We start from the raw sequence: 22,528 nt of genomic DNA on the forward strand, positions 1-22,528 counted from the left end.
ACTTTTCCTTTCCTTTTAATTATTCCTTTCCTTCTTTTGTACTGGTTCTCCCATTTTGTTTGGTACTGTAAGTATGAAGAGGTAGGTACAATACCAATACCTATTACAAGATGAAATTTGCATAGATTTAGTGTAGTTTGTCATTCTTTCAAAGAACTGGCAGCACTTAATGACTGGGTAAAGATGAATTGTCTCTTGCATTTTCTTCTCCTGCAGCTCAAGCCCAGCTTTCCCCACCTAAATCTGGCATTAACTATCCAGGGAACTGAATATTAATTCAGCAGTCATGTTTATTAGGGTTGCTATACATCCGGAATTTCCAGGACATAGCCAGGATTTGGCCATTGGAAACAGCGTCTGGGTGGAAAGTGGTTAAATGTCCGAGAAAATCTGGATGTATGGCATCTCATGATGGAAGTGTAGATTCTGGCAAATGTCCTTAAAAAAGCTCAAAACTAAAAAAGAAAAAGTTTTGCATGTACATTTATTATTTATTTGCTTTATAATAATTAAATGCACAGCCATAGCCATAGAAAGAGCTGTATCTGTTTTTAAATTTGAAAAACTGCTTCGGGGAGGGGGAAGGAAGGTGGACTACTGATGTCACTGGCTTCCAACCAATCAGCACTCTGCACAGCCATCTTGTGCTGTACACACAAATAAGTGGTTTCCTCTGGGCTCCATCTGCGAGAAAGGCTGTGCTGCACTTCTAAAACATAAATCTAAAACAAAGCACTGTGAGCGTGCTTCTGCTGCAGATTCTGTACACATCCTCCTTCCGCTATTAATTCTGATTAAATTCAGGTCCTTGGTTAGGCAAAGTTCCATACGCATTGCCATAGTTGTACTGTAGCTGCATTGTTTTAGTTCTGTCGCTTTATTGGTAGCAATCTAGGTGTGTATCGTCTACAACTCACGCTGTAGTGCATTTGCTCATTATTTATGTTTTCCCATTTTCTTATCCTGAAAGAAATTATTGTCAATAAAAGTGGAGGTTGCTTTTTATTCTACACCTCCCCTCACTTTTATTGACAATAATTAAACAACCATGTCAGAAATAATTTGAAAGGCAACCCTGGGCAGTGAAGCCAAAAGCCATCAAAGGACAATTTTTGTGTGGTTTCTTCATCTCTGGTGCTCAAGTGGCTTTCTGAAAACCTCCCCAAAGATATAATTTATAAGAAAAGGGTTGTTTAACACAATACTTATTAATAATTTTAACACCTCTGTCTAGAAAAATGACAAGTACAGCAAATTATAACACATTTTTTATTTTGCTATGTGTACACACAATTTTTCCTATAAATCAAGAACATCTGTAGGAAAATACTTTCATGACACTACTGGTTGTATTCCGACATAATTACGGGTTAGTGCTATACTCTAGCTAAGAATTAGGTCCAGATGAGGGCAATGGAAGGAAAATGATGATTACTGATCAGGGGTAAGCCCTGGTATCAAGCAGTTTGAAACAAAATATAATAATTCGATAGTATTTCTAGCAAGCAGCATTCACTTTGCAAGATAATCTGTTATTTAGAAGGGAAGGTCTGTAGTGGTGGAACAGGTTGAAATCACTGGCATTTCCAGGTAGGACTGGGTAAAGCAGGGGTCAGCAAACTTTTTCAGCAGGGGGCTGGTCCACTGTCCCTCAGACCTTGTGGGGGGCCGGACTATATTTTTTGGGGGGAGGGGAATGAACGAATTCCTATGCCCCACAAATAACCCAGAGATGCATTTTAAATAAAAGGACACATTCTACTCATGTAAAAACATGCTGATTCCCAGACCATCCGTGGGCCGCATTTAGAAGGCGATTGGGCCGCATCCGGCCCCCGGGTCTTAGTTTGGGGACCCCTGGGGTAAAGTCTCTGTCTCAACCCCTGGAGAGCTGCTGCTGACTTGGGTAGATACTGTATATTCTGGCGTATAAGACTACTTTTTAATCCAGGAAAATCTTCTCAAAAGTCGGGGGTCATCTTACACGCCGGGTGGAGAATCTGCAGTCGAGTATATATCAAACTCTATATTTTAACTGGAAAAGTTGGGGGTCGTCTTATACGCCCTGTTGTCTTATATGCCGGAAAATACAGTAATACTGAGCTAAATGGACCAATGGTCTGTCTCGGTATATGGCTGTTTTGCTCAGTTTCCCATGTTCTTGCATCTTACTGAGAAATTTGGATAAAGAGAGTGACTTACTGATGATTGGACTTTACTTAGTATGCTAACTACTGCACTATACTTAGTATACTGACTTGTTATGATTACCTAAAATGTTTTAACAACAATTTTATACTCAATTCCTTATTCCCATGATTTGGACACAAGTCTTGTGACTATAACAGAATTGATTTGGATAGGTGTGTTTAGGATTATAGCCAGATATTCATAGCGATAAACAAAAACCCAAGGTTGAGAGCTTCTATAAAACCTAAGCATAAGTCACGCACATCTGAAATGCTTTCCCCCCGCACCTCTGAAATTAATGGTTTCTTTAGATAATTCATTGTAATGAGAAAAATGTTCTGCTGTAGTAGAAGTATGGACTTCCTAAGTGGTTTGCTGGGGAGCAATAAACTTGAGCTAGCCCCATGTGTTTTGCATATGCCCTCTTTTGCACCTCATAAATTAAGACAGTAATGCACTTTGTGCTGGAAACTGTAAACCTAAAATATACTTAAATTCTTGGCTTGCTGCTTTAAGGTACTTTCACTTTATAGTAAGTAACTGAATTTCTGTGCTCCATAAACTTCTGTGTAGGAGAAAACAGAGCCTGGTGAATTGTAACAAGTATTTTTATATTGTAGGGAAAAAATGAGTCAAACTAAAACTGAAAGAAGTATAACTTTCCAAAGCAAAAATGCGGTGGCAGCTGATATGATTATGATCTACATTTTTCAGGAAAATTTGGAACTTACTTTTAAAAAGCAATGAATTGCATTTATTTTAATTCCTGTTCCATGCACCAACATAATTAAGTTCTAAATGTTTAAAAACAAAGCACTTTGTTAAGAAACATACTTGTGTGCAGTGTAGATCCAGATCCAATAGTACTATATTCTTTCGCCACATAGTAGAAAGTAGAGGAAACTTTGCTGAAGAGGAAGGAAAAGAGTTATTGTTGGGCAGCTTGTTTGTTTGTTTGTTTTTTAAAGGAGAAATGTGCTCTAAAGCACTGGAAAGCTGGTATGCACAGCTCTCGGTTCTTGTTAAACTTAGCAAAATTAAGCACCTGCAAGAACAGCATTATATGTCTGCCTGCTGTGGCAGAATTTTACATAATTAATTACCTAATCATTATGTTGTTCCACGCCATTCATTTCAGTGCAAAGGAAGCACAATGCAATTGGAAAAGAAGTGATCAATTACGTATTATTTGCAGACTAAAAAACAACAACAGCAATTACTGATCATATGTGCTGGATTGATTTCTTTTTCAGACTTGAATAAGCAAACATCAACAATTTTCACTCACATTTCCATCAGAATTCTCTGACATCCATAGTTACTGTACTGACATTCGCTGCTGCTGCTGCTGCTGCTGCTGCTGCTGCTGCCCACAAATCCCCCACTGGAAATGTTTAGGATCAGGGTGCCAGAAATGCAGCTATGAGATGGTGTTGTCAAAATCCAATAATTATTTTGAAAACAAATCACTTCAAGAACTTTGCATTTGTAATACAAAATGCATACAACAATTTGTTTTAAATTAATGATATAATGATGTCTACAAATTTATTTATTAAAAATATTTCAGGATGAAAAAATACAGTGTGAATCCAGAATAAAAATGGACTTATCCTGGTTTCTTAAGACTGGTCACTGACCATAATAATAAAGATTTGATTTAATTTGGTTAAAACAACATAAAATAAAAATACAATAATTCCTAAAGCTATTCATTGTTAAAGAACTCGGTGCTCCTTATCCTGAGACATATTTATGTTAGATCTGTTTTATAGCTGCTGAAATTACATGGCTTTCCTCAAATCATTCTTGGACTTAAAATTTCCAGTGCATAGTTACGCAAGGTTACTCAGAAATCTATACCTTGCTCCTTCTCCCACTGAACTTCAGGGAAGAGCACATGACTGTAGTATATAGGCCTCTAAATGCATTTACTTGGGCGAAAAGCCACTTTTGATTTTATTGGTGCATTTTGAATATTAATGAGTTTCTGATTGCAGTCAAATGTATTTTATTCGGTAATCTTAAACATGACACATACTATCATGCTTTATGATGTTACACTGACAGATAGACACTATCCTTCCTAAGCGTTTATTTTGCATTGCTTCTCACTACAGAAAAAGTGCCTCAACCCCGGTTTGTTTGAATGGTTTAACAACATGATTCACTTTATTATTACTTGCTTCTAGGCTGTGGAGACTTTGAAGATGTTTGAAAAAAAAGACAGCAGAGTTAAAAGTGCAGCTGCAACGAACCTTTCGTTTCTTTATTTCTTGGTGAGTGAATGCGTGTTGGTGTATTTCAGTTAATTTACTTAATCCAAGTCTGAGAGCATGTGACCCCTTTGGATTTAATATATTTTGTCTTAAATTCAATTAGTAGTGGTTTTGAAGATAACTGTTGAACACATTTATTTGAATTAGAATGTTAAAACTGCCAGCTCAGCATCATTTTAATTGTTTCTTATGGTTGTATCAAACAAAGTCGTCCTGCTTCTGCTTGGGCAATGGGACTTTCTTTCCTCCATTCCCTCACTCAAACCCCCCCCCCCTTCTGTTCTGGAAATTTGGGGGAAACCCCAGAACATATTTACTGCAAGAGAGGAGAGGAAGAGGAAGTTCCATTGTGCAGGTGGAAGTTCTTGTGTTGATGGAATACATTCATTTGATACAACCCTTAATGTTCTAATACAGAGGTTGGCAAGGTTTACCTTGCCTGGGCTGGTTCACTCCAGCAGAGATGCCTCCATAGGCTGGATTTCCAGCGTCTGCATCTGCGCAGATGTGATTTCCAGTGTCTGCGTCTGCGCAGATGTGATTTTCGGTGTCTGCGCATGTGCAGACATGATTTCCAGCACCGCGAAAGTGAGTCCCTGCGCCGCTTATTTTAATATCGCCTGCCTGCCTAAGATGTGATCAGTGCATTGTTGAAGCTCATCAGACTAATTGTGTATTATAAGAGCAGTAAAGGACCAGGGAAGACACAAGCCAGTGCCTGCTTATTCCCTCTCCCACATCCAGTGGCGTAGGAAGGGGGGCGGTCCGCCCTGGGTTCCATCCCTGAGGGGGTGACATCACCGCAGGCAGCATCCCCATTGGGACGCTCTCGTGCGGGCGCCGTGCCACGCCCCCTGCTCCAGGTGCCAAAGCCCCTAGCTCTGCCACTTCCCACATCCCACTCTAAGAAATGATAATGCAGATAACACGTCACATCTTGGGTGGCTTATGTAGTTTAGGACGTTGCCCAAGGAGTCATGAATGCTGGATTTGGAGCACATACCGTGAACAATAGCTCTTTGTCTGGACTTCCTAGATTTGGGTATTGGCATCAAGAGCCTTGACACATAAAGGAAGAGAAAAACCACTAAATTCCCTTTCCCAAAACTTGCTATAGGATAGAAGGATATTTGGAATGCTGGTGTTAAGCTTGTTTCAGAGGTTTAATATTAAATGGAATTTAATGATATATTTTTAATGAAATTTCAGAAACAGAATCTCTCCCGTCTTTGATTTGATCAATGTGCTGCTTGTGCCAGCAAAGTATTTAGGATGCAAAATGTGAACTGCTTAATATATTCTATTTGTATTCTGTGTTTAATTCAGGAAAATGAATTTACACAGGCAAGCCACTATGCAGATTTAGCAGTAAATTCTGATAGATACAACCCATCTGCTCTCACAAATAAAGGAAATACGATCTTTGCAAATGGAGACTATGAGAAGGCAGCAGAGTTCTATAAGGAATCTCTAAGAAATGATTCTTCATGCACTGAAGCACTTTATAATATTGGTAAGTCTAATATACTTACATTTATCATTTATGGTAAAGTTTGTGCTTGACATTCTGGTTATTATATGTATCCTTTTTAGAAGGGTTTGAGGTGCTACTTTTGAGCTTCATTATATCCTTCTGATTAAAGCTATATTAACTAACGAAATAGTAGTGTGTTATATAATTGTAATTGTCTCTCTTTAGAGTCTGCTGTCCACACCAGTGCTGAGACAGAGGCTCTCTTTGAGCAAGTTTCCTTATCTATTTCAACACTTTCATATTATTCTCCTTTTATACAGTTATTTGGGGCGGGGGGACACACCAGAAATGCCCCTCCTTTTTAATGTTTCTGTATTGTTATTGTCATTAGCAGACTAAGGGGGCAATCCTATGGCAAGGTCTAGCAGGATGAGCAGCTTTGGATGCAGCGAATCTTTGGCTCAGCTGATATTAAGTCCCCCACCCCGGTTTAACCAAAGATACGTAAGCGTAACTTGCTCATTCATGGCCCATCCAACTTAAGTGAAGCTGGCTGAACCAAGGCCAGTATAAGTCCCAAAAAAGGGGTGTTCCAGGGGTGTGGTGGGTGTATGACTGGAGAGGGGTCACATGAGCTGGCAACCTAGCATAGAATACGCTTTTTAAGGGCCCCCCCAGCAGCCCCCCCTTTGAACAAGATTTTGGATCTGGGGTAACTTTGTCAGTTTAACTTAACTACTGTGCCTTTACGCCAGCTTCTTGTACATAGGGTTGCTCCCTTATTTCATTTTCCATAATAAACATGTTCTTAAATTTCTGCTTCTTCAACTTTATAAATCAATGAGATTTGAATCTTCCCATTTAGATGACCTTTGTTTTTAGGTTTAACATATAAAAAGCTGAACAGGTTAGATGAGTCATTGGATTCTTTTCTGAAGCTTCACGCTATCCTTCGAAACAGTGCCCAGGTTCTCTTCCAAATAGCAAGCATGTATCTTTTCAACAATTATAGAATCAAGCATATTACACACTAAATCCTCTGTGTGTCTTTATAATGTAATAAAGATCTTTTTGAAGGAAGGGTGGGATACAGAATTAACAAATAAATAATAGTGAAGTGTATGATTACGAGAAGATTGCAGTTAAATTCCCATGCATCAGACTCACAGCAAGAAGTTCCTTAACTGGTGATACTTCAGATATGAATTAATGGAGGATCCTAATCAGGCCATTGAGTGGCTTATGCAACTCATCAGTGTTGTTCCAACGGACTCACATGCATTAGCAAAGCTTGGAGAACTCTATGACAGTGAAGGTGATAAATCTCAGGCTTTTCAATATTACTACGAGGTATGTGCTTTTACCTTCTGCGATAGGCATACAATGCAAGGGAAAGCATGCTAGCTTAAACTGATGCTTTGAAAAGGAAGCTGTATATAGTAGACATTTTTATATAAAGTAATAGCTATATAAGTATTGAATCTAGTTTGATGGTCAGATTCAAGTAGACATATGGCATAGGTACCAATATGTCTAATCCAACCCATTGCCTCTGAGTTGGATTCAGAGAACAATAAATAGAGCTCTTGCAGCTTCCCTCTCTCCCAAAATGCTACAGTCCCCTCTGTAAATGTGTAGGGTGGGGTACAGGGGGCTGCAGTGGTATGGGGAAATCAGAGAATTTTGTCAGGGATGTAATTCAGAAGGAGAAGTATCTTTCTGTTTGCACAATACAGTCAAACCTCGGTTGTCGAACATAATTCGTTCCGGAAGACTGTTTGACTTCTGAAACGTTCAACAACCAAGGTGCGGCTTCCGATTGGTTGCAAGAGCTTCTTGCACTCAAGTGGAAGCCGTGTCAGATGTTCTGGTTCCGAAAAACAAGCATTTACTTCCGGGTTTTTGGTATCCGGGAGCCGAAATGAGCCATTGAAGAACAGAGGTTTGACTGTATTTTTTGGAATACATATATGAGATACATATATATGAATGAAAGAGAATTAGATATAGTTTCCTATGAGCTGCAATATTCAAATAATGGCTCTCTTTTTCATTCCTTGCTTTTAGTTGCAGCATCAACTAAAACTTTCATACTGCAGCGTCAAATAAAACTTCCCTTTTCCCCTAAAAACTTCCTTCTGTCTTTTAACCACACAGTGGCCCTTTGAATCACCATTCTTATTCTGTTCTTGCTCCTGGCAGTGGCCTATAGCTATGTTGTTGTTTTTTGCTTGCACAGGGAGCAGCACGTTCTGTATTATTTTCAAAAAATAATTCATAACAAGAATGGATTTGATCTGATATTTTAGCATTTAAGGCAGCAGTCCTAAACACACTAGGGGAGTAAGCTCCATAGAGCATACTGGAATGTTTTTTTTCCATGTAGAAGTGCATAGGATTGCAATGTAGATGTAGCGTTGTTATTGTTGTTTGTTTAAGTCAAGATATTTTTTATTTTTTAATTGCCAATTTTACCTTTCAAAATATAACATACACTCCTCCAACAGATTGGCAGGAAACCTATCCTGAGTACAGCTTTTTTTCAAAATTGTAATGTAGATGAAAAAATAAATCATCTAAGAAAACGAAGGTACTTTGTGGAGTGTATCTTTAATTTCACTAAATAAAAATGTTTGAAAATAAGACATGCAGAAACTTACCTCAGCAATGTTTTCTAAAAAATTTTTTTGCTATTTGCAAAACCTGCCACATTTTCTTTAGGGATTAGTTAGTGTATTAGCACACTGCTCTCATTCATAAATTACATGTTTTCAGCATCTGGAGGATTAAACACATAAATGAGTAAGATATTCCAAAAGCAGAATAAATATGTTGTTTATCACTGATGTTGTATTTCTTCCACCTTCTTTATTTTGTCAGTCCTATCGGTATTTCCCTTCAAACATTGAGGTCATTGAATGGCTTGGAGCCTATTACATTGACACACAATTTTGTGAAAAAGCCATTCACTACTTTGAAAGAGCAGCACTTATTCAGTAAGCAACCATTCATGATGTTGTTGTTTTTGTTGTTGTTGAGTGTTTAGACCAGTATCATTTTTAAGGGGACTTTCTGCAGTACACTTATATTGGACACAGGGGAAGCACATTGATATATATTTATGTATTATGCTACATGTAAATTATGGAATGATTTGTTTGGAGTTTTTAAGGAAGGAATTCTAAGGCTTCACCTTAAGCAGAAATGCAGCACTAAGCAAATGCATCTACTTAGGTGGTCTTCATGGGATCAGAAGGTTTGATTACTCTGGATGACTGTTTTCCTAGGACTGCATTCATAAGAAACAGGAAGCAACATCCTTTAACAATCCTAGGGTACCCAAAGATGTTTGCTATATGAGAAAGTTTAAATTTATTTCCACTGTTCGCTGCAAGAACAGCAACAGGAATCACAGAGAGCTATGGAGATGCTTCAACCATCATGTCCCCTCCCCAGCATCTCTCATACCCACCCTCCCAAAGACAAATTAATTGCTTTGATAATTTTAAATCAACAAATGTTTAGTGAAGACAATATGTTGTTTAGTCGTGTCCGACTCTTTGTGACCCCATGGACAATATGCTAGATATAAAAAAGCTATTGGGCCTGGGATTTGCTGCAGCTCATACATAAACCAGTATTGAGCTACATTGATCAATGTTCTAACTTAGCCTGCAGCAGACTCCTTATTTTATTTTTTTAAAATTCCCGTAAATGTATTTAATTCTCACCAGCTGAAATACTTGGAACTTAAGTGTGCTTAACGTTGGCTGGGACAATATCTTATATGTAAAAAGAAAAAAAGTTGGGCTCCATCCACTAAGCATACTGTACAATCTTCAACATTGTCCTTGCCAGATTAAAAACTGGCATGGTAACTTAATCCCAATGAATACCATATTTCACCCTCATGCTGGAATCCATACAAGGATTCATTTGGGTAAAATTCACTTGGTGAAGAATTTCCTTTACACCCTTGATGTTTAGAGCAAAGATGCATTTATTTAATTAATATCTTGCCACTCTTCCTAAGGGAGCTGAAGGCAGCAAACTAACTAACTAAATAGCAAAACAGTACACACAAAAAATCCATGTAGAAAAATAATTAGATCTTAAAAACATTGAAACATTTTATGAGTAACACTTTGGCATATTTACCTGCAGACCAACTCAGGTGAAGTGGCAATTGATGGTTGCAAGCTGCTTCAGAAGAAGTGGTAAGTCTCCTTTCGTATCTCATGCTGACTTTTATAATAATCTCTGTTTCACAGTGTTTAACCATTAAAGGCAATCTAAGATTGGGAGGGTTTTTTTTCATCCTGATCTTACACACATCTACTCAGAGATAAGTTCAATGGGACTTACTCCCTGATAAATATGTATAGGATTGCAGCCTTAATATCTACCTGGTTTCATTACATGTTTTCATTTTGCGTTTGAATGCTTAAAGAGCGTGCTATAATGTTTGGACTATTTGTAAAGTAGATGATTAAACGTCAGGGGTTGTATTCAGCAAAGTTGACCCATTAATGCAAGGACTTCAGCCTGTGCAATGGGATTTCCTCTCCCCGTGCACCCCCAATTCATTTTTGTGGGGGGGGGGGGTTCTCCAACCCTCCAGAGCAGATAGGGGCACAAACAGGAAGAGGAAGTGGGAGAGGATGTCCTGCTGCAGAGCTGCAAGTCCTTGTGCTAATGGGACAACTTGCTTGTATACAACCTGTGATCTCCTTTCCCACATGTTTTTCAGGACAGTGGGTTCGGTCTTTCCTCAATAGCTGTGGCACTGCCAAGGACCCAGTAATGGGAAGGGACAGCATTCTTGCATTATTTTTTTACAAATTGGTAACAATAAAAATGATATGTTTGACTATCTAACATCATGAATTCTGAAATGACCAAAAGGCAACTGAGATGTAGGAAATCTTTGATCTCTTGGCATATTTTTTCTTTAGTTAAAGTCAGCCATGAGAGGGGTAGGATATGGATTAGAGTTGGAATACTGTGGTGTTGAACCCTTTCCCTCCCCATACCATTTCCTGAAATAACTTGTCCTTCCAGAGCTACTCTTAACTGCAGAGGATGAGGAAGACAGGTACCCACATTTTCCCATTTGGCAGCTAATAACAGCTTTGTCACAGCAGACAGTTTTAAGCAGTGACAGACTTTGGGCTTTAAAATTTTAGCTGTGCCAAAATTCCCGTCTCTCATCTTCCATTGTTCGTCATTGTTGCGGCACCCCTGCAGAGCCCTCTTGATTCAGAGCCCAGTGCGGGCAAACTGGTTGTGCTCCTCTAAATCTGCTTTTCTTAAGTTGGGGGAACACTGTGATGGGAAAGAATTAGACTCTCCCTTCCTCAGCCCTGCAAGCCAATCCATCCCTTGCCCAAGCTAAGGGATGCTGGAGAACCTCTGTTTCTCATGCAGAGCTGTAGCTGGGAGTGGGGGGTGAGTCTAGCCAGGGTTTCTGCCCTGGGTGAAGCCTCCAGAGTGACGCCATTGAGGCTCCCAACCTCCTAGCATGTCTGGGCTTCAGACGGAGAGAAAGATGGAAAAGTGAACAGCAGCCACAAGCTCCGTCCTTCCCCTTCCCCCGTGAAGCTGAAGAAGGCTTATTTACAATGTGATGCAGGGAGAAGCAGAGTTGGAAAATCTGGAGAAGCTGCATGGCTCTCCCCAATGAAGAAGATAGGATCACCTGTGGATTTGCTACTGTGTGAGAAAGAAATTCTGGAAGGACGGAGGGAGGGGCAGGAAGCTGAGGAAGAGAATCAGTTGGACTAGATGATCCTTGGGATCCCTTCCAACTCTGATTCTATGATCCCTTCAGAACTTTGAATGTGTTTAAATAGCTAAGGTTGAGTCATTTTACAGACTCTACATGATCTACTACACAGAAGAAAGTAAGGGGTGTGTGAGCATTTTTCTACTTTAGACATGCAAAAAGCATTTCTTCACCTTACATGGAACATAAATGACTAATGATAATTTTGTCTTCGTCTTTGACCCGGGTGACAGAAAACCTAGTTTTGGCCCTATCTCATGGTAGTGTCTCTGTGTGTTTTATATTACTAACAGGTAACTACCAAAAAGCTCTTGATACCTACAAGGCGATTCACAGAAAGTTTCCTGATAACGCGGAATGTAAGTGGTTTTACATGATGCACTTTTTATCCTAAGCACACTTTTTATATTGGATAGTCTTAGGGCAAGGGGAGCCAATAGCATGGCCTCCAGATGCTGTGGATTTCAACTCCCATCATCCCTGACCTACTGACTGGGGAGCTGAAGACTGTGTACACAGCATACATTTAAAGCACTGCCCCCTTCTCCAAAAGAAGGATATTGGGAATGGTAGTTTACTCCTAACATAGCTAAAATTCCCAGCACCCTTAACAAACTACAGTACCCAGGAATCTTTGGATGGGGGGGTATGTTTGAAACGCATGGTGTGTATGCAGTCTTTGTCTACATACAACATCTGGAGGGCACCATGTTGGCTACCCATGTGTAAAGTATCAATACTTGCCTTAACACAGTGATAATTATGATCCATTTGTGGCAGGTCAATGTCATTTATGTTGCTTCTCAAAATAAGCCTACAGCCACCAGTCACACCCTCATATGGCTCTGTGGTTAGTGCATAGCTCCTGCATGAGCAGGCTTCCCAGTGCTCTTCAAACAGTGCTCTTCCATGTGAGAATTCCCTGCTTTGGGGTAAATTGGAAAGATGTGGAGAAAGGATCTCTGGATCTCATGTTGAAATCTGGAAGTCCCATTTGCATAAAAATCATTGGATATATGGCTTCTGTGTAGTGCATTGCATGCGTTGGCACAGTGCAGATGGCATTGGTTGGATACACACATGGGACTTCAAAAAGTGGCTTGTGCAGATCAACAGGTGCTGATATTCCTGACGTGTGAACATTAAGTGAATTCAGTTTATGAACAACTTCCTTTCAGTCTGCTCATTCAAGATGTTCAGTATTCTGCGTACAAAGAGCCATTGGCACTTGGCCCCCTTGGATATATTCAATGCTCCTTCCTCAGTGTTCAGCATTGTAAGGTAGCATTCCAGCCATTGCTTGCTCCCATCATCCCATCAACTCATCTAATCAATGAGTTCAAACTCACTGGAAAATTCCATGCAGCTTTTTCATGCATCTGATGAAATGGACCCTGGCCACAAAAGCTTATGCTAGAATGAATATGTTCAATTCTAAGGTGTCACAAGGCTTGTTGTTGCTTTTGCTACCACAAACTAACATGGTTAGCCCATTAATTTTTTTTAAAAAAATTCTAATAAATTACTTTTCAACATATTAGACTGTCTTGTGTTGCTGTTTTCTTTGGGTTACAACTGCCACCATGGGCTTCTGCCCATCTCCATATCTAGCTATGGACCTGTAACTTATTATCGTATTACCATTCTGCATATAGGAAAGAATTTTTACAAAATCCCAGCTTGTTTTTCTTTAAATGTATTTCTTTTCACAGCTTTATTACTAGACACTGGAGCAGAAAAATAGCTCTCTTTTTTTACTACACTGCTGTCATGTTTGCTAAATCATATTGCCACTCAATAAATACAGTGGTCACAATTCAACACAGTAAAACTACTTAATCCATTGAAATCACTGGGCTTAATTGCAGTTGGATTGCGGTCATTGTTGCTAGGCTGTGTGCTCTGCTTATTTTTTCAGCTGCTTTTAAGTCCAATAATGGCAACTAATGGTATGGCTTTTTTACCACTAGGTTTACGCTTTTTGGTCCGACTTTGCACAGACATGGGCTTGAAAGAAATCCAAGAGTATGCAACAAAGCTTAAGAGAGTGGAAAAACTGAAAGAAATAAGGGAACAGGTATGTTGGGTCACTTAAACAACTAAATTTCACTGTTTCTCAAAGATCTGTAAAGAATGTTCTCTTACATTGCACTTTGTATAAGGAGCTGAGGTGAGGCTGATTCTTCCTTTTTTACAAATGATGCTCACGAGACCTGCGGAAATCTTGGTATCTTGCTTTCTAAAGCTACTCTTTATGCTTCTGAACAAGCAGTTGTTTTCTGTCCTCAATGCAAATTAAGAAGCAGCTGGTAAAGTATCAACTTTTAGAGGTTTGTGATTGGAATTTGTCTAGGACGGTCAAACCAAAATTTCGCTACAAAGACAATTCTTAATATAATATTTAAAACAGAGTTATTGTCTACATCTTACTGAGCTTGCTGGACTACCTGAGGCTGTGATCAGTGATCTATCTTTGCTCAGTAGAAACATACATTGGAATTAAAAATAAGCCCACCAGCATCTATGCTGTGACGCAAACTGATCTGCATCTGTCACCCATTGTCCACTCCCGTAACAGTTGCATACAAAAAGGACCAGCCAATATGCAGTGTGCCAGGAATGGCAACTCTTAATGTGAGAGCCGGTGTGGTGCAGTGGTTAGAGTGTCAGGCCAGGACCTGGGAAACCAGGGTTCAAATCCCCACTTGCCAATAAACTCACTTGACCTAGTCCTTGTCTCTCAACCGTTGGAAACTCAGATCAATTCACCTGCAAAACTAGTTAAACTGACATTTTGTTTGTTTTGTTTCTCTGAGTGGCTGTTTGATAAATCTTCAGGGGAAGTGCATTGCTGCAGGTTTTCATAATGGAATGCCCTCCCCAGAGTACCTCACCTGACGAAAATTTTGATGCCTTTCCTTTTTATTTGCCTAGGCCTTCCAGAATATTTTGTAGCTATTTTTATCTGTGTGTTTTATTTTACGAGCTGTTGTGCTTCTGCAGACTTCATGTTTTGTTTTGTTTTGTATCTGTATTTTCAGTCTTGAGTGCTACTTGTTAAAGGGGAGGGAGGTGCGGCCCTGAAAATAATAAGCCAGGCACAGGTTATTGATAAACAATGAAAGGATCTCACCCACTAGGTGTGGGCTTTGGCTGTAAAGTCTTTTGGAAGTACTTCACACTGCCCTGCTGCTCAGTACCTAGTAACTACCGGTACTTGGAAGGATTACAGAACAGCTTCTACTACATCTCTTGAATACTGCTAATGCCATTCTACGATAGCGTGGATCATACATTCAGAACTGTTGCTTTAGTATGATTGTTTCAGCTGAAAACATTAACTTAATAGTCTGTGCACCTGCACAGATTTTGTAGACTTGTTCATGTATTTAGTCAAAGGTATTTCCATCTGTCTACAAGTTCTTGACCTAAGAGACCTTACAGCCAAAGAAAATTTTCCTGCCTGTTTTTATGCTTCCTACATCAAGCTGACCTAGCAGTTTCTTTACAAGAAGTTGCTGAGGAACAGCTTTTTAAACACCACATATTCTGTCATTTTAGATGAATGCATACCCACACATCTTTTTTAAAAAAAGGTTTGCAAAATATGCACTGGCGCTGGGGTGAGATTTGTTTTTCAAGCTAGCAATTAAAGGTTAACCTTGGATCCATGCACCTGTTGATTGCAAATTCAAATGTTGATTTTTTGCACCATTGACAAAATCCATATTGTGAAAAGTGGGATTTATAATTAAAATCCCAGTCAGTCGTGACATTCAAAAGTGCTTCTTGAGCAAAATTAGTGATTATAAAATTTATGCAGCTGGAAAAAATCTTACCACCTTCCTCATTCCAAGAAAGTGCACTTTCCCAATAAATATTTAATGATTTTCATTTTAGAATTTACACTTTCCAACAAATAAATTAATGTTTTTAAATTCAGTGCCAAGTATATTAGAAACATAAAACCTGGAGGGTGGCAATTTTAATGTGTTCCCTACAAGTTTGCAATAATAAAATAATTTTGGATTTACAAGATTTTAATATGCAGGCGTTTTCTTGAAGTGCTATTGAAGAATATCTTCACTATTTTTTCAGCTGAACCTTCCAACATGTAATATAAGGCATTTTTCATCATCTGTTTTATATGAACCTGATCTAAAATAGCATAGATTTTATTGAAATCCCTTTGCTGAACCTTCCAAGTCTATGCAAGCATTGTTAGGTTCAAGATTTTTATTACGTGCAACTTTTAACACCGTGTTTTAATTATGCCGTTCAGTGACAACATGCCAAGTCCACTTCACTGCAATTTTTATTATATCTAGAAGTAAATGTACTTGGCAACTAGAAGTGCAATCTTACTGATTTCTTGGATTTGCTTAGAAATAAAGTTGATTCACATATGTATGTTCATCACTTGGTGACTGCTGTGTTCAGTGATGACTTACTATATGTGTGAATAGATCCTGCATAAATAGTAGAGTGTTAGGACCTGAAACATCAGCTCTGTCATTGATGCTTTAGCTGAGTTTCCTACATTGAAGGGGGTCGCACTAGAAAGATGACCCTTGGGGTCTCTTCCAACTCTATGATTCTGTTTTTCTGCTTCAACAATATTTCATGGTCCTATCATTTTATGTAATTGTATTTTGTATAAATTAGAAAAATTATAAATAAAACGTGTTCTATTTGCAGTCAGAACATTTAAATAGCTACCTTTCTACCGGTAGGACGGGGGAGACATAGGCGTAGCCAGGACTTTTGTTAGGGGAGCAGAACCTCAGATTTGTATTGATTTGTATTGCTTTTTACTTATTTGGGGGGCAGCTGTCACCCCAGCTGTATCTGGGGGGCGCACAGGAAGGAAACAAGGTTGGAAGAGGGGCATGGTTGGGAAACACTGCTGTAGAGGACATCAGGCATGGAAAAATTCAAGTAATCACTGATGTATTGGGAGCACACTCTTAAGTGCACTTCTGATTGTTTCTTTGCAGTCTCATTTTGAACTTTCAGTGACCATATGAAGTCAGGTCTTCCACAGGTGGGCAGCCCTACCTGCCTGTCCAAGTGGCCCTCGGTCCTGTCAAAGCGGCCCTTGTCCAGGATATGCTTGCCTTGCCTGATGTCAATGCTTGCTTCATTTCCCCCTGAACCATTCCAACAATCTCACTGATGCTGTTTTAGTTTGTTAATTTTCATGCCTTATTATTTTCTCTTTTTTTTAAAAAAAACCTGTTATTATTTCTTACTACTCCAGCAGCCATCCTGGGAACATAATTTATGTCGGTGGGGGTTTGATGTAAGTGACATAAACGAGTAATAGGTAATCAGAAATCTAATAGCTGCCAGTCATTAAGTATACAGCAGTCAAGAATGGAGAAATCTAGTGACATAGGCACAAGGAGACAAAGATGGATGGCAAGGAGACAAAATTAATTTGAATATAGGAAGCTGCCTTATACTGAATCAGACCATTGGTCCATCCAGCTCAGTATTGTCTACCCTGACTGGCAGTGACTCTCCAGGGTTTCAGGCAAGAGTCTCTCCTCGTCCTGCCCGGAGATGCTGGGGACTTGGAGCCTTCTGCATGCAAAGCAGATGCCCTACCACTGAGCTGTGGCCCTCCGCAATGGCACCTTGGGATGGAATAGCCTTGCAGGCCAAATGAGCACATAGCACTTCTTGAGATATGCTTAGGGTTTCAGCTTTAGGGTAAGCTTTCCACTGGGAAGTTCTTTTCCACATGCTTCACAGAAACAATTGGGATACCGCAAGACGATGATAGCGTTCTTGTATGATTCTCATTCATTTCACCAAAGTGTTGGACTGGAAAGCTTTCCAGCATGTGGAGCCCATCAGACGCTGTGTAGGAAACCAGGGAAGTACAGTTGAATGAAGAAGAAGAGTTTGGATTTGATATCCCGCTTTTCACTACCCGAAGGAGTCTCATTCGCCTTTCCCTTCCTCCCCCACAACAAGCACTCTGTGAGGTGAGTGGGGCTGAGAGACTTCAAAGAAGTGTGACTAGCCCAAGGTCACCCAGCAGCTGCATGTGGAGCGGAGACACGAACCCGGTTCCCCAGATTACGAATCTGCCGCTCTTAACCACTACACCACACTGGCTCTCAATGAGTGTTTGGTTTGTTTATTTGCATATTTAGCTGTCTTGGTCCAAGATGGCCTGAGAAGTTTAGAATTCGTTCCAGTACACAGAGTAAAAACTGGCATTAGCGTTACACACAAATCATCTTTGGTGATCGCCTGTAGCCGAGTAAGATTGTCTTCCATAAACACAGTTTTAACAATGAGTCTGTAAGTGACTGTGGAAGTCAATTCTGGATCCACACGTCCTTCCACAGCGGGGACATAGGTTTCCAGGCGGGAGTTGATCGCAGTGAGGGTTTGCCAAACGTGTCTTCCTCTTAGTATGTTTCTCCCTTTTGTCCTAAGTTTGAGCGTCTTCAAAGCCCATGACACCTTTGGTAAAGGCTGTTCTCCAGTTGGAGCATTCGCAGGCCATTGTTTCCCAGTTGTCAGTGTTTATACTACATTTTTAGACACAAATATAGTGTGTTGAACCTGCAACAAATCCCCACTCAGTCATGATGCTCACCAAATGGCCTCGCTATCCAGCAGAAGTGTGAGTTATACCTTGTACGTTAAAAATAACAGAAATGATTGGTGATAATATTAAAGAGCACTTCTGTCTCTTTCTTTCTCTGCTCCCTAGCGTGTCAAGTCTGGCAGAGATGGCAGTGCCCGGGCACGCAGAGAAGGCAGCGGTGGTGGTGGTAAGTGCTCCTCATATGCTGCCATATTTAAGGTTTCTGAAAACAAAGAAAATGTGATTCCATTTATTAATCCTGTTGTCTGCATTCTCTCTGTGGAGAGGGAGATGTGGATCAAAGGAGCATTGGAGAATTGCAGGAAATGGGGTAGAACATGTGAAAGGAGGTGGTACCTAAATAACTCTACTAAGAATCCTGATGTACTTTAATTTGTTAAGATAAAGCCAGTGTACTGGAACTAAGACTGAGAGTCAGGAAAACCGTGGTCCAACTCAAGACATGATCAGCACTGAGACCTACTCATGGCGGTGGCTGTAAGGATTTCTGAGTTCACACTTAACAATTGGTATTTGCTTGTAGTTTTATATCCTGGTACATACGCTAGGATTAAACCAGTAAGTCTGAAAGTGATTTAGCAGCCCAATATTGTTACATCTGAACCATATGTGGAATGCTTAAAATACTGTTTTTATTTTATATCGAACACATAATCTTTTGTCTCTCATACGTGCCTTTATGGTGTGATATTTTGTCTAATATTCTCTCCCTTCTGTCAGATCCTGGTAGCATCACTCATAAAGGGGAGCGTCTGAGTGCTAAATTGAAAGCTTTGCCAGGAACATATGAGCCCTATGAAAGCAGTGGTAATAAAGAAATAGGTAACTGATGTTTCTAATAGCTTCCTTTGAAACAAAATACTGTCAGAAGGCAACCTTTTTCTCATGCAATTAAAAGTTAGAGACTGTGTTACTTTTCTTTGTAAAAAAAATGTGTGTTTCTACTTCTTTTTTTAAATTTAGATGCTTCCTATATTGACCCACTTGGACCACAGGCTGAGAGACCAAAAACTGCACTGAGGAAAAAAGTAGATGAAGATGAATTTGCTGATGAAGAACTGGGAGATGATTTGCTTCCAGAATAACCTATAGCCCAGTATAGTAATCTTAAAAGCTTTGAAAGGAAAAAAAGAGAAATGTTTCTTACAAGTTTTGATAAGGTTGTGAAGTTCTTATGTTTATTTAAGCAATGTGTATATGAACTGTGAATTTTGAGTAAACTGTTTTTATAGATCACGATCTGAATGTTCCTTTGTTACTCATGCAGATTATCCCATGAGGGAGGGAGGAAGTCTTTTCTGAGTATTTGGGAAGATTAGGTAAAGATCTGGCAGGACAACATATAGTAAGCATTATGGAAATAAGAACAGAAGGACACTTCTAGATTAGAACAAAGAACTATCTAGCCAAGCCAACCAGCTACCTTTGGGAAGCCTACATGCAAGGCCTGATTTTAGTAATCTTCTCCTACTCCTGTTCCCCAGCATGCTCTCTCTGACCCTGAAAACAGTACAGAGGCATCTAACTAGTAGCCACATGAAATCTCCTAATCCCCTAATTTGACGATTCATTTTATGGGAGCAAATTCCATAGTTTAACTATATGCTTTATCTGCTCTAAAGTTTCCAACACACTCAGCTTTATTGGCTAGCCCGGGCTCTAGTATTATGAGAAAGGGAGCAAAAAAAATTTATCCACTTTGTCTACATGATGTGCAATTGTATACACCCAAGTCATTTTGAAGGAAAACTTTTTGCATCTAATATCTTTCTTGCCTTGGGGAATTTTGTAGTGACTGCAGGAAACCAAGTTAATTTCCGCTGTTGTCATTGTGATGGAAGCTGCCACTACTTGCCAGGCTTCCACTACAAGGGTAGACAACGTGGTGCCCTCCAGAAAGTGTTGGACTACAACTCCCATCAGCCTCAGCCAACATGGCCAACTGTCAGCAATGGTGGAAGTTGTAGGCCAATAACTTCTGGAGGGCAGTGTGTTGGCTTTCCCTCTTCCACTTCATTGTGAGAAGTTTTCAACGATTTATCATCACCTCCAAAAATCCAATTTACCTTAAAGGTACTTAATTGCATTGTTCATGTCTGGATTTCATGGCACAGTGTATTAGGATCTTAGACTGGAATTCTCTGTTGCAATTCCAATCTGTTCTTGAAGCAGAAGGAAAATGAATGTGCCAGATGTTTCCATGCTAGCGTCACCTGCTGTTGGTACATTAGTCAATTGACTAAAGTCCAATATTATCAAATATTCCAAGGTTCAAATCCTTACCCGGCTCTGAAAGTTGTTAGGCAATGCTGGGCCTGTCAAAGACTCTCAGCCAAACTACCTCACAGGTTTATTGGAAAGATATAATGGAAGGGAGACAGTGTCTACTACTCTTACTTCATTAGGAGAAAGGGTGTGGGGGGGGGGGGACATAATAAGCAATTCAGTCCATTTTTCAAAACACAATCATTTCACAGTAGCAGCTCTCATTTGTTTTTGAGACAGCTTTTATACGTAATATTTTTGTTCCCCTAACAATACTTTATTTGACAATATTTGATGGGTCAATTGATTGGTGAATCCTGACACACAGTTAAGTTCTTATCTGCTCATTTGCAGATCTCCTGTGTTATTGGCTGAATTTGTGCCATACTAGCTGAAACCAAATATTTCCCTTAGACCTAGCGGGCTTCTCCTGATAGTTGCGGTACTGATTTTTCCATATACTTTTCCATATCCATCAAGTAGTCTTTGTTTCATACGGTAGTTCTCTCCATACCTGTGAGAGTACTACAGAATACTGCATGTCCCCTGTAATAAGGTTGTTACGCCACTCACCGGCACGGAGATAATGGGAATTACTCTAGTTTTAAAGAAATTGAAGTAATTATTACTGCACACATTTCCATAAGAACAGATTTGAAAAGCATGTTGTTACTGACTCCAAAGGTAGTGTTTCAGCTCTTTGCTTTTTTCCAGTTAACTGAATCATGACTTTTGACATACCATGATGTAAAACTCCTACACATTTTTCCCTGTGCATAGTAGAGCAGTCCTTTAGCCGTAGCAGAAAAATGTGCTAGAGTCAGATCCAGCTCAAGAAATCTCTGGGGAATCATAAATTATGCGTTTGCTTCTCCTGTAAGCTAACAAAAACCCTTTCAGCTTGCAGAGGCCCCTTGTTTTCCTTTCTGCATTTCTGTCATACTTATTTGCAAAAGGCAGAAAGTTAGAAAGATACACTATAGTGGAAACCCCCACCAAATGCTTTTGTTTAAATAATCTGAGGGGGGGGGGGTTTGTTAGCAAGGGATAACTCACATATATTGTTTTGAACAAGAAAGGAGCAAAATTAGGGTAAATTAAACTGCTGTTCTCCAAACTGTCTATCTCACTCAATTCATAAATTAATTATATTTTATAGACAGGGAATGAAGCATACCCCAAAGCAACACTTACGGTACTTGTTGTAACCCACCCCGGGAACTTAAGGTAAAGAAATCTAATAATAAGTAACATTAACACAGTCTCTCTAGGTGTTTTTTTCAGTGACAGCACTGGTTCCATTTTGAAAATGATAATTGACATTACCAGACAAGATAGACCAACTTGGGAGAACTTAAGTCAGCTTTATGTATTCAATTCTGAGAAGAGTTATCGCAATCATGCTCTAGTAAGAAAGGCTTATTGATGCATCTCGAGAGAACATCTTTGGCATGAATCTCAAGGATATTTGTAGGGCTCTGCCCATACATAGTATTTTAATTATAGGAGAGGAGACCCACCTGGTCCCCATTTTCATTTTCACCAGTCCTGCAATTTGGCTAAAATTGGGAGGTGTTGGAGTGGGTTTCATTATGCCCCCACACCCTCATAATTCAAGTGTTGCTTGGGCTCAACAGTAGCCTAAGTAATCAGTGGGATTTTGTAAAATTAAAACAGAAGGCTCCAGCAAGCTGTATCTAGTAGAAAAGTAGAATTAAAACACTTTCCAGAATTCACATTCAGGACCTTAGCCTACTTTTTGTGAACCACCCACAGAGAAAGATGTTAGTAGCCAGTGTTTCGATGGAGGCTTTGAGAAGGGTATGCCATGAAAGCCTACGAGGATCTCTTGCTTGGGAATCGTAGGGTTGACATTCTTTTTGCACAGCGTGCTGCATCTTACGATT

At 39.6% G+C, this 22,528-nt stretch overlaps 1 protein-coding gene across 3 annotated transcripts in view; it reads left to right on the top strand.

Moving 5' to 3' along the window:
• Window positions 1-19,589, top strand: part of IFT88 (intraflagellar transport 88) — a 34,443-nt gene extending 14,854 nt beyond the window's left edge. For 2 of the 3 annotated variants that reach the window (XM_033146300.1, XM_033146299.1), the window contains exons 17-28: window positions 73-81; window positions 4,383-4,469; window positions 5,796-5,982; window positions 6,826-6,934; window positions 7,143-7,293; window positions 8,824-8,939; window positions 10,108-10,160; window positions 12,022-12,087; window positions 13,699-13,805; window positions 18,462-18,522; window positions 19,077-19,178; window positions 19,320-19,589. In XM_033146300.1, the coding sequence (XP_033002191.1) occupies window positions 73-81; window positions 4,383-4,469; window positions 5,796-5,982; window positions 6,826-6,934; window positions 7,143-7,293; window positions 8,824-8,939; window positions 10,108-10,160; window positions 12,022-12,087; window positions 13,699-13,805; window positions 18,462-18,522; window positions 19,077-19,178; window positions 19,320-19,441 (1,170 nt within the window). In that variant the 3' untranslated portion in view covers window positions 19,442-19,589. The remainder of the gene's footprint in view (window positions 1-72; window positions 82-4,382; window positions 4,470-5,795; window positions 5,983-6,825; window positions 6,935-7,142; window positions 7,294-8,823; window positions 8,940-10,107; window positions 10,161-12,021; window positions 12,088-13,698; window positions 13,806-18,461; window positions 18,523-19,076; window positions 19,179-19,319) is intronic. The other variant, XM_033146301.1, reaches the window with a different exon arrangement.
• The last annotated feature ends 2,939 nt before the right edge of the window (window positions 19,590-22,528 follow it).

Source organism: Lacerta agilis, chromosome 4 (genome assembly GCF_009819535.1).
Source record: "Lacerta agilis isolate rLacAgi1 chromosome 4, rLacAgi1.pri, whole genome shotgun sequence".
NCBI classification, from domain to species: domain Eukaryota; kingdom Metazoa; phylum Chordata; class Lepidosauria; order Squamata; family Lacertidae; genus Lacerta; species Lacerta agilis.